Source organism: Aphelocoma coerulescens, chromosome 1A, assembly GCF_041296385.1.
Source record: "Aphelocoma coerulescens isolate FSJ_1873_10779 chromosome 1A, UR_Acoe_1.0, whole genome shotgun sequence".
NCBI classification, from domain to species: domain Eukaryota; kingdom Metazoa; phylum Chordata; class Aves; order Passeriformes; family Corvidae; genus Aphelocoma; species Aphelocoma coerulescens.
Window position 1 is genome coordinate 59,785,831 of NC_091014.1, and position 13,273 is coordinate 59,799,103.

General features: G+C 39.0%; 1 protein-coding gene across 5 annotated transcripts in view; it reads right to left on the minus strand.

Annotated features, from left to right (window-relative positions):
• Nucleotides 1–4,465: 4,465 nt before the first annotated feature.
• The window catches only part of MYBPC1 (myosin binding protein C1), a 70,986-nt gene continuing 62,178 nt past the window's right edge, over nucleotides 4,466–13,273 (minus strand). For 4 of the 5 annotated variants that reach the window (XM_069003032.1, XM_069003030.1, XM_069003029.1 and 1 more), the window contains 5 exons: nucleotides 12,048–12,184; nucleotides 10,960–11,146; nucleotides 8,569–8,627; nucleotides 7,096–7,135; nucleotides 4,466–5,194 (listed from right to left, as the gene is read on the minus strand). In XM_069003032.1, the coding sequence (XP_068859133.1) occupies nucleotides 7,115–7,135; nucleotides 8,569–8,627; nucleotides 10,960–11,146; nucleotides 12,048–12,184 (404 nt within the window). In that variant the 3' untranslated portion in view covers nucleotides 4,466–5,194; nucleotides 7,096–7,114. The remainder of the gene's footprint in view (nucleotides 5,195–7,095; nucleotides 7,136–8,568; nucleotides 8,628–10,959; nucleotides 11,147–12,047; nucleotides 12,185–13,273) is intronic. The other variant, XM_069003031.1, reaches the window with a different exon arrangement.

The window sequence follows — 13,273 nt, forward strand, 5'->3', positions numbered from 1 at the left end:
TCCCGGGGGGCGGGCAGCGCGGGGTGAACCCCGCTGTCCCCTGTGATTTGCCTTGTTCGGCTTATTTCCTTTTCACACGTTTTATCATGCAGATAGTGGCCACAGCGGGGGTGCACGCAGCAGGTGGGCAGAAGGATTTTTACTGGAGCAAAGCATAAAGGCAGGGTGAGCAGCAGGTGACCTCCCTGCAGCCAGCAGGACGGGGTAGCTGTGCCTGCCCGGAGGTGAACCCCCTGTATCACCCAAGGATCCCTCCACCACCCGGAGGAGACCCATTGCCTGGGGAGTTCAGTCTTAACATGTTACGGAGCAGCTGGCACGGTGTTCCACAGGACTTACTGCACCTCCTTGACTTGCTTAGAGAGGGCGCTTCAAACAAATGAGCCTTTTCGGAAATTATGTCACATCAAATTACTTGAATTGGTCACGTGGAGGATTTTAGATGTATCCCTGAATCTCCAGGAAGGTGCGTGGTTTCTGAGTGAGGCCAAGGAAGAGGTTGGCCTTGTGGAGCTGAAGTAGAAAGTGTAAAATACAACCTGCAATGGCATCTTCTTATTGGAAATTCTTTTTTAAGTTACTCCACTGTGAGCCAGAGGGTGCAGCTTTCTGTCCAGACACTACACTTTCCTGGACAGAGCCACGTCCTGTTATTCAAAGTGAGGTGATTCACTTGAACTGATAAAGTTATCGTGTGCTTGAGTAGGTTTCTCTACTGCCAAGTGTCAGGAATGCTTGACACATGCTACATGGTGGTTTCCAAATCCCACTATGTGCTAGGGACATTCCCACTGCTACATCATTCATCAGCTGATGTCATTTACAGATCACTAAAAACAGGATGATGCAGCAATTGTCATTAGAGGCCAAAACAAAGAAGAAAGGAACTGCTAGCAAAAGAGAAGGCAACATATAGTAAAGAAAGGTTCAGTAACAGCCAGCTAGAGAATGGCAAAAGGGAAATGTGACAGATTCAGAGTCAGCCAGATCGCCAGTCCAAATCATTCTATTTGGAAGAACGTAAAACTTTGTTTTGTTTAATATCCTGTGCACCACTGTGGTCAATGAACATAATGGAACTGGTATTTATGGAGAGATTGCTCAAGTTCTTTGGATACCTGGAGGGAAAAAAGAGAAACCAGGGAAAGAAGTGGAGGGGGAAGTAAGTGGCATAAAAAGCAAGGGCCACATTAGAGGAAGAAACAGATTCTCTGCTGAGTTTATCACTGGGCTTGGGGAGTGGTTTGTTTGGTTTGTTTTAATTTAAAAAGTATTCAGCAACAAAGCATAGAACAAGAAAACACAGAATTTTAAGTCCAGTGTGTTTAGCCTTCCAGTGCTTCCTCAGTATTCAGGATACAGTTTTGCTTCCTAAGCAGCAGCTTTACTTGTCAGTCAGGAAAGCAGGACACGAAAGTCAAGTGTGCTTAAAATAGAATGCCTTTTGCTCCAGAATCTCAAAATGCAAACAAAAGACTTTCATAAAGTAAGGGATCCCTTCACAATGCTCTGTAAAAGGTACCAATATTACACTTTTTTTTCCCCTATGAAGCTGTTCAGGGAGCTTGAAACATCTCTTTAAAAAGAGTATTTTTAAAAATTTCTGACTCTCCATAAAGACCTCCTTATAAACAGTATATCCCAACTTAAATAGTCTTGAGAAGATTACATGTGTCTTTTTTCTTCCTCTCCTTTATATTTGTGAGATTGTTTTCAGTAAGGGAAAGGTGTGCTGGCAGTAGCTGTGATCTTTCAATGCAAATGGGTTACTGCAGTGCCTGTACCAAGCTCTACATACCCCAATTTGAGAATGGATCTGTGATTCCACAACTGTTGCATTTATATGCCAAATACCCTTCTATGGGCAAAGAGAGCAAGCCAAGAGAATACCAAATATTTTCCTCTGGCTTCATTAAAAATAAAGGAAAACTTTTAAAATTAACTTTGGTTCATCTTTGTGTGTCTATCTATGTGTGTTTACATGTTTGGGTCTGCTTTCTTAGTCCAAGCAATAATGTTCTTTGGCTAATGTAAGCCAAATGAAACACCAAGGCAGGGCTTTGAAGAATACTGAATTCCTACTGGCTACAGGAAAGTGTTCAGGAAAGAAAAATGTTATTTAAGGTACTACTGAACTATAACCTCAGCACGTACTAGTAGATGGAGGCTGTACATAGCAAACGTAATATGAATGATGCACCTATCTGAAAACTTCAGCTGGTTTCATGTATTATGAGCCATCAGGCAGCACAACCATGAGGTACTAGTAGTTTCACTGTTTCACGAGCTTTTGTGTTTTGTTATTACTTTATTTCATATGACCAGGTTGTATTTGCTGTCCTCTGTTACTCCTAGGTCTCTCTTAGGTTCACTAATTACCTAGAAGTCCCTGTGACTTTGGAGAAATTTCTTCTTTGGAGCATTGTGCCACATCTTTTACAGCATGATATTCTGCTGCTTCTATTCCCTCTAAGTTGCTTTTCCTGTAGCTGCTACCTTTGGTACCTTTTTATTTTCCTAAGCTGGTATTAGCTACAGATTTCACTAGCATTTTCTTAACTTTGTGGGTTTGGTCACTATTGCATCTATCAAACATCATCCCTGGGGAATCCCATTAGGCAGATTGTTATAAATCAAAACTTTACCTTCTATTACTCTCTAGATAAGGTTCTGCAGCCTGTTTTAGTTCTACTAGAAATCCCTTTCCTGTCCCACCCCATCCAGTTATTTCTCTGAAAGTCGGTTAACTCTTAATCCAGACTCGTGGCTGCTCGGCGTAGTCAGTGTAGTATGAATTTAGAGCGCATTGATGCCCCCTGCTCTCAGCCCCGCCCACGGCCTGATGCCCAGCGCTTCCTGCTGGCCTGGTGCATCCCCAGCCGCAGGGACAGCCAATGGCGAGTGCTGGGCAGCGCGAGTGGGGAGGAATTGAGGGCAGCTGAGTACAACGCTTACTGTTCACACAGGGACAAGGAGCTTAGTTCAGCTTGTTGTTTAACACCGCTGCCATCTGGTGGAAATTAGAGTAGCTAATTCCATCGACAGAGAGCCCACAAAAGCTCAGGCTATGCCGGCTTCCAGGTTATTATGTGTGGGACATTAAGACTGAGGAGGCAAATAGATAGAAGCTTGAAGCTGTAACCATTATTCATATAAAGTACACGTGGCTGTGTGCCTCATTTTTGGGCTTACTGACAAGCACAAACTCACAATAACTGTAGCTTTCGGTGCTGACTATAACAGACTGATACTATTTCAAATGAGGGCCATGTGCTTTAAATGCCTAAACTTCTGTGGCATTTAATCGAACTTACCTTCTGTAGCTTTCAGTGCTCCAGAATAAATGGAGGGAGTCCCAATTCACTGGTGAAATACAGAATAAACAGAAATTATGAATCCTGTATGAAATTCTCTTCCTAGTAGGTGTGTCACTTTCTTTCATGGGTAGGTGTGAATGTGTAGGAGAGCACTGATTTTGGCAGGAGCAGGGTGAAATTCAGGTGGGGTGTGGGGGAGTGTCCAGGAGCACTGGGAATGCAGAATTGCTTCTCTGCACAGATGGCACTACAGAAGAAATCACAAAGATGAAGGGAGAAAAGAAAAAGAATCTATCTATCTATCTACCTATGATTCACTGAACAATGTGAGAAAATGCATTCAGATCCCCAAAGCAAAAGAAGTGGGAACGCAACTACAAAAACCCCACTTCAGTCATGGCAGTTCAGAGTAACACATTCTTTTATAATTGCATAATTACTGACTGCTGAATGTTTGAAAATGCACTGACATCAAATAAACATGTTCTATTGGTCTAAGTAGGCCTTTATCTTTATAAGCCCTAACTGGAGATCAGTCATTAGCCAGTGAGTACATAACCTGCCCTGTTTGTACAGCAAGAGTGAGAACTGGTAAATAAATGACAGGGCAATAGGGAACTGACAGCCTGGCCAAAATATGTGTGACCTTGTGTCTCACATGCTTCAGGGTTTGCTGGAGACTTAGGGACAATCACCCCGCCTCCTGAAGCACTTGGAGGTTAATGATGCTGGAGTTGGAGAGGAAATGCAGCCATTTTACCTTATCTCAGGCACTTCTGCCACACACAGTGAACCCACCACTGCTATGTCTAAGTCCCTTTTTTGATGTGATACGTACAAGAGCTCCATGAATTGCTGGGGAAAGGGGATGGATCCAGAATGATGAAAGCCATCGTGGTTGGCAATTATAACCTTTAAAATATTGAAAACATGTAGATAAAAAATTGCATGTATCTGTAGCATTTATCTTCACTCACATTCTGTGTCATGTATCTTAAAGTAAGCCCACTGGGTTAGGTAACTGTTGATACTGTTTTCCACTCAATGTGGTGGGCACAAGTTCCTGCTTCATTGTAAGTGGAAATGAAACAAGAAATGTGGTAAAATGAGAAAGAAAACAAACAAAAAAACTAAACAAGAACTTAATAGATCTTAAACACTTCATGTTTATTGTACATGAAATAAAACAATTTCAGTTAAGTTGAGAGACTGCTGGGTTGGATTTAGGAAATCAAAACTTCTATAGGAAGATATGTTCAGCTTAAATGATCATTAATTACATATGCATTAGTTACATTATAGTAAAACCATATTCTGTTAAACAATTCTCAGGTGAATAAGATACATTATCAGAGGTATGTATTCCAAGGATCTTATTGCACATCTACTGGCTAATCCATGTACTTCCAGTCTGAGAAAGATATGCTTTGTACCACTGAGTACAGACTCTGACTGCCTCCTTATGCTTGTTACACAGCTTCCCCTCTTTCCTCATTAAAAACCAGAACACGATATCAAACAGAAAATAAAGCCGAACATTACAAAACGTGTGTTGTCTTCAGTTCATTTCATTTCAACCTCAAAGCAATCCATGCGTATTCTTTCTTTTCAGTAAGAGCAGGTAGGGAAAACAAAAGGACAATTAAGAAAAGAGAAAAAGGAAAGAAGTCATAAAATGCCCCACCACACGTGTTTTTCTGTCATTGCAAGAACTAAAATGCTGTGATTCTGCTACCAGCTTCCAGTGCAGTGGGAGGAAACACTGTGGACGGACTCTCACTTCCCTTCAGTTTTGTCTGCCTGCACTTCACGCATATACGAGTCAATGATATGCGGAGGCACTCCATCCATTAATAGTCTGAAGAACGAAAGCCCACCTACAAACAAGACAAGAAGGTAATCTTCAGGTTGAAGGACCCTGGAGCAACAGCTTTCTACCTTTGTTTTCTGGCATAAGTGACAAGTTTTTGTCAGTCCCTATTACATACTTTGAGATGTGGTAAAATTCAACCCTGCTCAAAAGTCCAGCATGGCACTTAACCATTACTTAATGGGTACTATATAGGCCTTTCCTGTCCTCTTGTGCAGGGTGAACTTTATTTCTAGCATATCATATATTCAGTCATTTATCTCACCACATGCAATAGTTTATGATAAATTTCACTTCAAATAACTCTCCTGGCTTTCCATCAGGCTGGCTGGAGTATGGTCAGAGATGGAAGTCAGTGCAGGGGGAACAATGTAGAAAACACCTAACCGGGATGAGTTGTGGAAAACATGCAGAGATATTCAATTTATTCTAATTTGGGGTCTTAAAATGGTTCCTAGGTATTTAGCAAAGTATTTACCATGTTGCTTGAAAATAACAAGTGGGATGACAGATGTGAAAGAATCATATGAAAAAAATACAGGATTTTAGATTTAGGTGCCCTTAGTTTCCAGAGAGAGAGACGATGAAAGCCAAAACTTTCATCTGCTGGGGAAGTCTGAAGAAACATTTTGGATTTGCTTTTAAATTCACTTCAAAATTTCTCTTTTTGTTGGGGTTGTTCAGCCTGGAGAAGGGAAAGCTCCAGGGAGACCTTAGAGCACCTTCCAGTGCCTAAAGGGAACTTATAAGGATGCTGGAGAGGGACTTTTTACAAGGGCCTGTTGTGACAGGACAAGGGGTGATGGCTTCAAACTGAAAAAGGCTGGGTTTAGGTTAGATACTAAGAAGACATTCTTTACTGTGAGGGTGGTGAGACCCTGGCACAGGCTCCCCATACAGGTTGTGGATATCCCATGCCACTGAAATAAAAGCCATGGAAATTAAACACGAGTATTTCTGTTAATTTCATTGAAATCAAATGATATTTCGAAGAAACAGTAGGAAAACGATAAATATTTTGCTAAAAACTTTAGAATCTGCCCTTTCTCCAGACAAAGGGTGTAATTTGCTTTAAGAAAGCTATATACCATTACTATTCCACTTACAAATCTGCATGAATATTGTGTTCTGCAAGTTGCAAACCACCCACTGAAAGCTGCACTCACCTTCTGAGCTTTTTCTGGAACACACCAAAAGCTTTAAAGCAAAAGTACATTGCCAGGGTGAAGATAACACTCTCTGAATGCTTCAGCTAAATGCAATTGAGCTGATACTTACATACAACATTTCTGTCGAGTACAGATTTTTAAGAATTTGTAACCTTTATTAACACAAGGATTATTCAATTAAAATGCTATTAGTTACTAGTGATTATGAGACTGCGCTGTCTCATCTAACACCATCATTGTGGCAGAACTGCTCGCTCCCAACCTTAGGTAGATGCACAATACAGACAAAAAAAAAAAAAAAAAAAGCATGCTTTTTGGCATTCTTTCAGCTCATGGAGTGCAAGTTGTGCTACGAATCATTCACTTTTAAATGAAGTTAACTCTGGAATAAATATTTTGTTTATGGAGAGGCATATTCCTATAAAAAATAACTTGCTGTAAATACAAAATGCTCTTTTTATTACTTGCATTTTATTCGTGCTAATGAATCATGCCAGCTCATGCACTGTTAAATTCCATTGAACCATGCACCATTAGAAGATATGGGATGGACTACTAAGAATTACTGTAACAAGCAATTATTAAATTCTGAATTTATATGCATTAAAACCATCATGCTGCTAACTTATCAAAACATTTTCATTAAGTGACATAATGAAAATCATGCCATACTAGGCAGACATTGTATGACTTATAAACAGACATAAGCTTCATATGCAAGAACCATATGAAAGCTTACCTTAGATGACAATATACATTCAAAAATCCTTACTGTGTAACTAAGGGAGAGAGAGAAAGAGAAGTAACAATTTAATTGCAAACACAAAAGTGGAGAGAAAATGTTGAGTGAAATTATTATTACAATTATGTCAAGATGATCATTTAATCCTTAGTCATGTAAAATATGTAGGAATAGAAGCACATGAAGAGTAAAAGGTAGGGATCCAGTTCCACTTCAAAATTATCATTAATATGTAAAAGCTAGATTAATAGGTACAAGTAACTATAAAAACCTCTAATTAGTCTAAAGTATAGATTGGAACCAAATTGTATTTATGATGAAAGTTTCCAAACGTAGCTTCAAAGAAGCTAACACATATATATATATAGTATTTTCCACCAGGGGAAAAAAAGGCACACACATAACACTGAAGCATATATATATATATATGTTGAAACTCTGTAAGGCAAAATTATCAAGTACAGACTAATTATATACCTGTGCACTACAGTATGCACTTTGTCATATATCCACATTTACATTACTTAAAGCATGCTATTTACTCTGTAGGAGCCCTTACCTTTAATTAAACATTTTGACTCTATAAAACACCCATATATATACACTTATCTACGAGTATGTCTATGAAAGCACTAAACTTTGTACCTATTGTAGCCTTCTAAGAAAAATAACCCAACACTTCAAAAGCTACAGAAACATTATCCAGTCTGATCTCCTAACATGTTTTAGGACTGAAATGGATGTCTGGATGCATAATAATACTGCAGACCAGTTTCTGGGCATCACTGTCATTTTAAAACTGCACTGTTAATATTCTGATTCTGGGCAAGGTTGCAAGGAAAAAGACATTTCTATAGAAAGAGTTAAATTTTCTGAACCCAAATGAACTTGAATGTAAAATAAGTTCTAGGGTAAATAAAGCAAATGAAGTAAAATTTTCTGCTTGTAAGTAATAGAATCAAGATTTCATTCTTAAAATCAGTAGGTTTAGTTCAGGCATTATCATTCTGAGCACTAATTTGTAACCAAAGACTGATCTGTTATGAAGAATGTCTTTTAAGTGCAGTAAATGACTTTATGATACTTCTGGTCTTTCAATAATTCTACAAACTAACTGAGAGTTTGGGTTTTTTTAGAAATGCATATTTGTTTCTCCTGGGAAGGTCTAAATGTTGTGGTCAAACATATTCACAGCCATTAAAGAAATTCTTTATAGATACATGTAGTTCTATGAAATATCTCTAAAACCTTAGCAATTCTGATATTAAATACCCATGTGATTGGGTATTGTCTTGATTAATTTGGCCTTCTTTGCTCATGTGACATAGACAATGTATGCCATGAGACACTAGCTAGTTTAATCTAAAAAAGCAAAGAAATACACACTTTGCATGCAGAAAATGCGTTTGCATGTGGAAAGAGAGGATGGGAATGAAATGGAATGTCCAGAGGAGTAGGCGCATTATAAACCTGATTATCCCCCGCCAAGCTGAGTGGTTCTCCTGGGTTAATTACTCCATGATAGATCACTGCAGAATTAGAATATTTATAGTGGTATTTATTCGCATTTGAAATTCTTCCCACTTGATCTTAACACCTTTTAAAAACAATATTTCTTACACAGCAACTTTGCTATCACCAACCTATTATTAGAGTGATCACCAACCTTGATTTCACTTCTAAGATAAAGGTTCTCCAAAGCGGTTTTTTTCCATGATAAAAGAAGTACAGCACCGTATCTAATTTTTTTCATCGACCTTGGTGAAGCTGATAAGGAATCAGTTCTTTACTGCTTTTAAGAGGAGATTTAGAGCCAAGTTTAGGGATCTACCTCAACAAACTCAAAAGACATAGATGGTATTTACTGTAGTGTGAAACGTAATGAGATTCTGCATATGTTGTGATCTTTCAAGATAGATGAGAAAGAGTCATCTATTACATGACTTTTTACAAACACACACAGTTATAAAAAAAGCCACTCTATGTGCAATTTTACTGAGCAGGTTACATAATTTCCATTTTTAAGTTCACTCAGCAAAACTTAAAACGAAAGAACAAAATATTGTCTATCTGAAATAACATCACTACATGAAAAACCTCTTCTGAGGACAGCATAAGTTTTTATTATTTTAACTGTTGTGCTTATAAGTATACCTAAAATGTTTTCAGGAAACGAGCATTAAATTTAGCAGCAACTAGGGGGGTTAATTTTACACCTAAAATCATGTAAGGAAATGGCTAAAAATGTGGACGATGGTAGCATTCTGATAGTATTCGTAGCCAGAGTATTCCTAACTAGTCAGTTGTTCCAATATTATGCACACTCGGAAATCCTAGGCTTTTCAGACATTTTTGGGGCTGAGCATCTGTGTGTGCACAATAAACTTAAGTTTTCCAATATGTCACAGATAGATGGCTAAAAGTAATTCTAGCAAGCATAAGGAAACATAGCTTGCTATAATAAATACTATTGCATGGCATGGCATAAAGCTCTCTTGCATGACTTACTAGTAAGTCATACCTACTACCTGTAGTAATAGCACTGTAGCTTGTACATTTACCAGGCAGGCAGCAGGGCCTTGAGCCTGTTAGTCTTATTCAGACAACATTCAGCTATATCTCATCATCTTACAAACCCAGACCTTGATAGTTACTTGCAGGAATAAAGCTGAAGGAGTTTAAAGCTATGCACATGAAAACAAACACACACACACACGCTGCAATTCATTTCCAGTGTCTGAGATCCACAGGTCTCTGCTTTGCGACAGCATGAGGAGCAGTCATCTGGGGAGCCCTCCTAAATGAACAAACAGGCTGGGAAACTTAAGGGGATGATAAATCAACATCTAAGTCGAGAGAAGAGAGATGGAAGATGGAATGATGTCTTTATACTCTGGCTGTTTAAGAGTAATTTCCTATATTTGCCTAGAGCAAACCCTGAGCCTATCCTGGTTTGCTAAGCTTCAGCTGCTGTGTTCACTTAGCAACCTAACTTGACTTTTCAGTGCAAAGAAAAATAGACAAAGCAACCTTCTCAGGTGTAGAGGTCTTCTGTTAGGCTGTGAAATAGAAAGTTTGTGATTAAGGAAAGAAACCTTATTTCCAGGATGAGGACATCACCTTTTAAAGACAGTATCTCAAAAATAAAAAATAAAAACTAAGAAATACATTATGCATATTTTCATTACATTAGTTAAGTGTTCAGCTTAACATAGACCAAACATTTATTGAAATGTCTTCTTGCTGGCAAATTTGATCTGTGGGACAAGATACATCAGAAAATACAGAAAATGGAAACTGAAATAGAAAATAAACGCAATACAATCCATAAAAATTTTAAATGTGGTTTTCATTATAGACTAGCATGATGGAAGTAATATAATTAGAGCCATATTGATATGACCCAAATTCCCTCTAAATTCCTTAACTGGACACTTCCTATCAGCTGGCTTTAGGCAGCTTTCCTTACTTATAACCTCAGATTAATTTTTTGAGCAATACTTAGTTTATTCCACAGCTGAAACTAAGCCTTTGGTGGGAATTAGTCCAGCAGAATATGAACCTATATTTTCCTAGGAAGTAATTTGCTGAAAAACATGAGATTATTCATTAGTAGTCCAATCCAAGTCCTGTTGCCATTCATGGTATCCCAGTTAATTCTAAACTACCTGAAAGTCATAACATTTATCCATTAATGAAAACAAAACAAAAGGAAGCAACCAATATCATTTTGTTCTAACAGAGATTTGGATTTAATTCCAGAAAGCTGAACTCCCTTTTGCACTTGCCTTGCATCTTTTCAACTCCAATGTAGGTGATGCTCAGGCAAACAGGGTGTTTGCAATGTTTTAAAGCCCTTACCTCTTACTTCCAGTTTGCACTCCACTTCTGCCTCTCCCAGTTCATTGACTGCTCGGCAGGAGTAAGTGCCTCCATCATAGGGGCTGGGTTTGCGGATCTCCAAGGTACAGACACCTTGGTTGCTGAACATTCGGTACCTTGGGTCGTTCATTATAAGCACTTTGTTTTTCATCCAGGTTATTTTGGGCTGTGGTAAAAACAAACAAACACACACAGACAAAAATAAACAAAAGAAAGCCCAATGCACAAACCTGTGAACTGAAATACTTTATCCCTTTTTTTGTGGTGTTCAGTTAAAGCTGAGTAATCCAGAAATAATAGAAAATAGATGAGGTAGTGATAGAAAAGAAACTGTAGCTCTTAACTCAAGATAAGCATTGCCTGCATCATGCATCTGTTTTCTAGCACTTCTTTTTATCAGTGCAGCTCTTATCATCTAATTAAAGTCATAGGTACAAGCCTGTTAGCAATACAAGGACTGTGTAATGATAGCAAACATCTGATCATTAGCTTTTGATATCCAATTACTGTAAGTCAATAAGAAAATCATCTTTTTCCACAGTAATTTGCACAGCGAGAAACTGTGAAGGTGAAGGATGAGCAGCACTCCAGATTTCTCATTTTACTAGGCCAGATCAGTTTCTCACAGCAGAAAAAAGATCTCAAAAAGACACAATTCAAAAGAAACCACAAAACATAACATGCAGTGGGTCTGAGAAGCAATGTGGCACACTGAGCATTCCTGCAATGTACTTACTTAGAGAAAAATTAGCTTTTTATAGAATAATTATAGCCTTATTTTAGTAACAACTTTTACTGATACATTAACTATACAGCTCAGTGAGGGTCCCAATTAAAGCCCAGCCTTCTCCTGAGGTTCTGCCCCTTCACTGAGTTATCTGTGCCTTAACTATTATAGTACCTATAGCACAGGTAAGCAGGTCCCTTCTTTTTGTATTCTTTAGAACCCCCACCAGTATGTCTGCCTTCAGTCTGGCTCAGGAGTTAAATGGTAAAAGTTATTGTCAGGTTATTGTCAGGTTAAACTCTCTCATGTTTCAAGTGATGCTGTCAGAGCTGTGCAGTACCTTGGGGTTGCCCCGGACGCTGCAGTTCAGGGTGGCATTGTAACCAGCTACAGCAAACGTGTTCACCAGGGGCTGAGTGAACAGTGGTCGCTCGCTGAAGTCAAAGTCATCATAAACTGGGTATTTGTAGACTTTACCTGTGAAACGAAAAATCAAACATTTATAAAATCAGCATCTGTTGGCACGTAGCTAAACATCCAAGCATATTAAATGGCTGCAGAGAGTTAGTTCTGATTTGCACTGCTTTATGTACCAGTGTGACTCCAGTAATTGCACTTTTAGGGGAGGCTGGAGGTGGGGCTGCACAGTGACTGTAGCCCTTGGTCATGCTATGGCATTGATGTCTGAGAGCTTCCCTTTGTTTCCTGTGCAGGTGGTACACTAAACAATAGGTGTTTATTCCATGTCTGTGCCTGCATGCCTTGCATGCTATAGAGCAGGATGGATCCTGACCTGTGTGCTGCAGGATGCCTGTCTTTGGCAAGCCTTGTTCACTCTGGTGGCAATTATTTTTCACAGTTTGTTCTGATTACAAACTGGCTCTGTATCTGAAAATCCATTTTTTCTTTCTGCTTCAAACGGTGTACTGACAATAGAGATACCTGAATGGATGCAGTTTCTGAACAAGGAAAGCATGGTAGTAAAATGTAATGGGCCAGTTTATGCCCACTTTGCAGCGCAGATTACCACCAATAAATCCTCTTCAGCCACACAGTCAGCTGGCATTTAAAATGGTTGGACAAACAGACATCTATTCCTGTGCACAGGTGTCATTAAACAGCTTTGCTTCACTGAAAGCTGATTCAAGCTCTCATGCTGACTTCAGTGCAGTTTAGGCCTAATACTTCTCTCGTGAGAAGGGCAAGTAAGCAGTGCTGAAAAAGAATTCCTGTAGCCATTCTGTTGTTCATTACTCCATTTCTAAAAGAGACCTTCTAAAAGACCTTCAGTCTTTCAGCCCGGCTACGTGGGTTGGACAGGTTGTCTGTCCTCTGCATCATGGCAGTCATGTATTCCTTCCTTTCAGACAAACTGCTTTGATTTGCTTCCTGTAAGCGATTTGCTTTTAGAATTTCCTTTCCACAGGAAAGTTGGTTTTTTTTTTTAATTTTGCTGTGCCATTTCAAACTGACAACTTCTGAAATGTCAGCATTTTTGACTGCAGAATCAGAATTTGCCCAACCCCACCCTCAAGAGATGTGAAGCAGGGGTTATGCTCTTCTGTT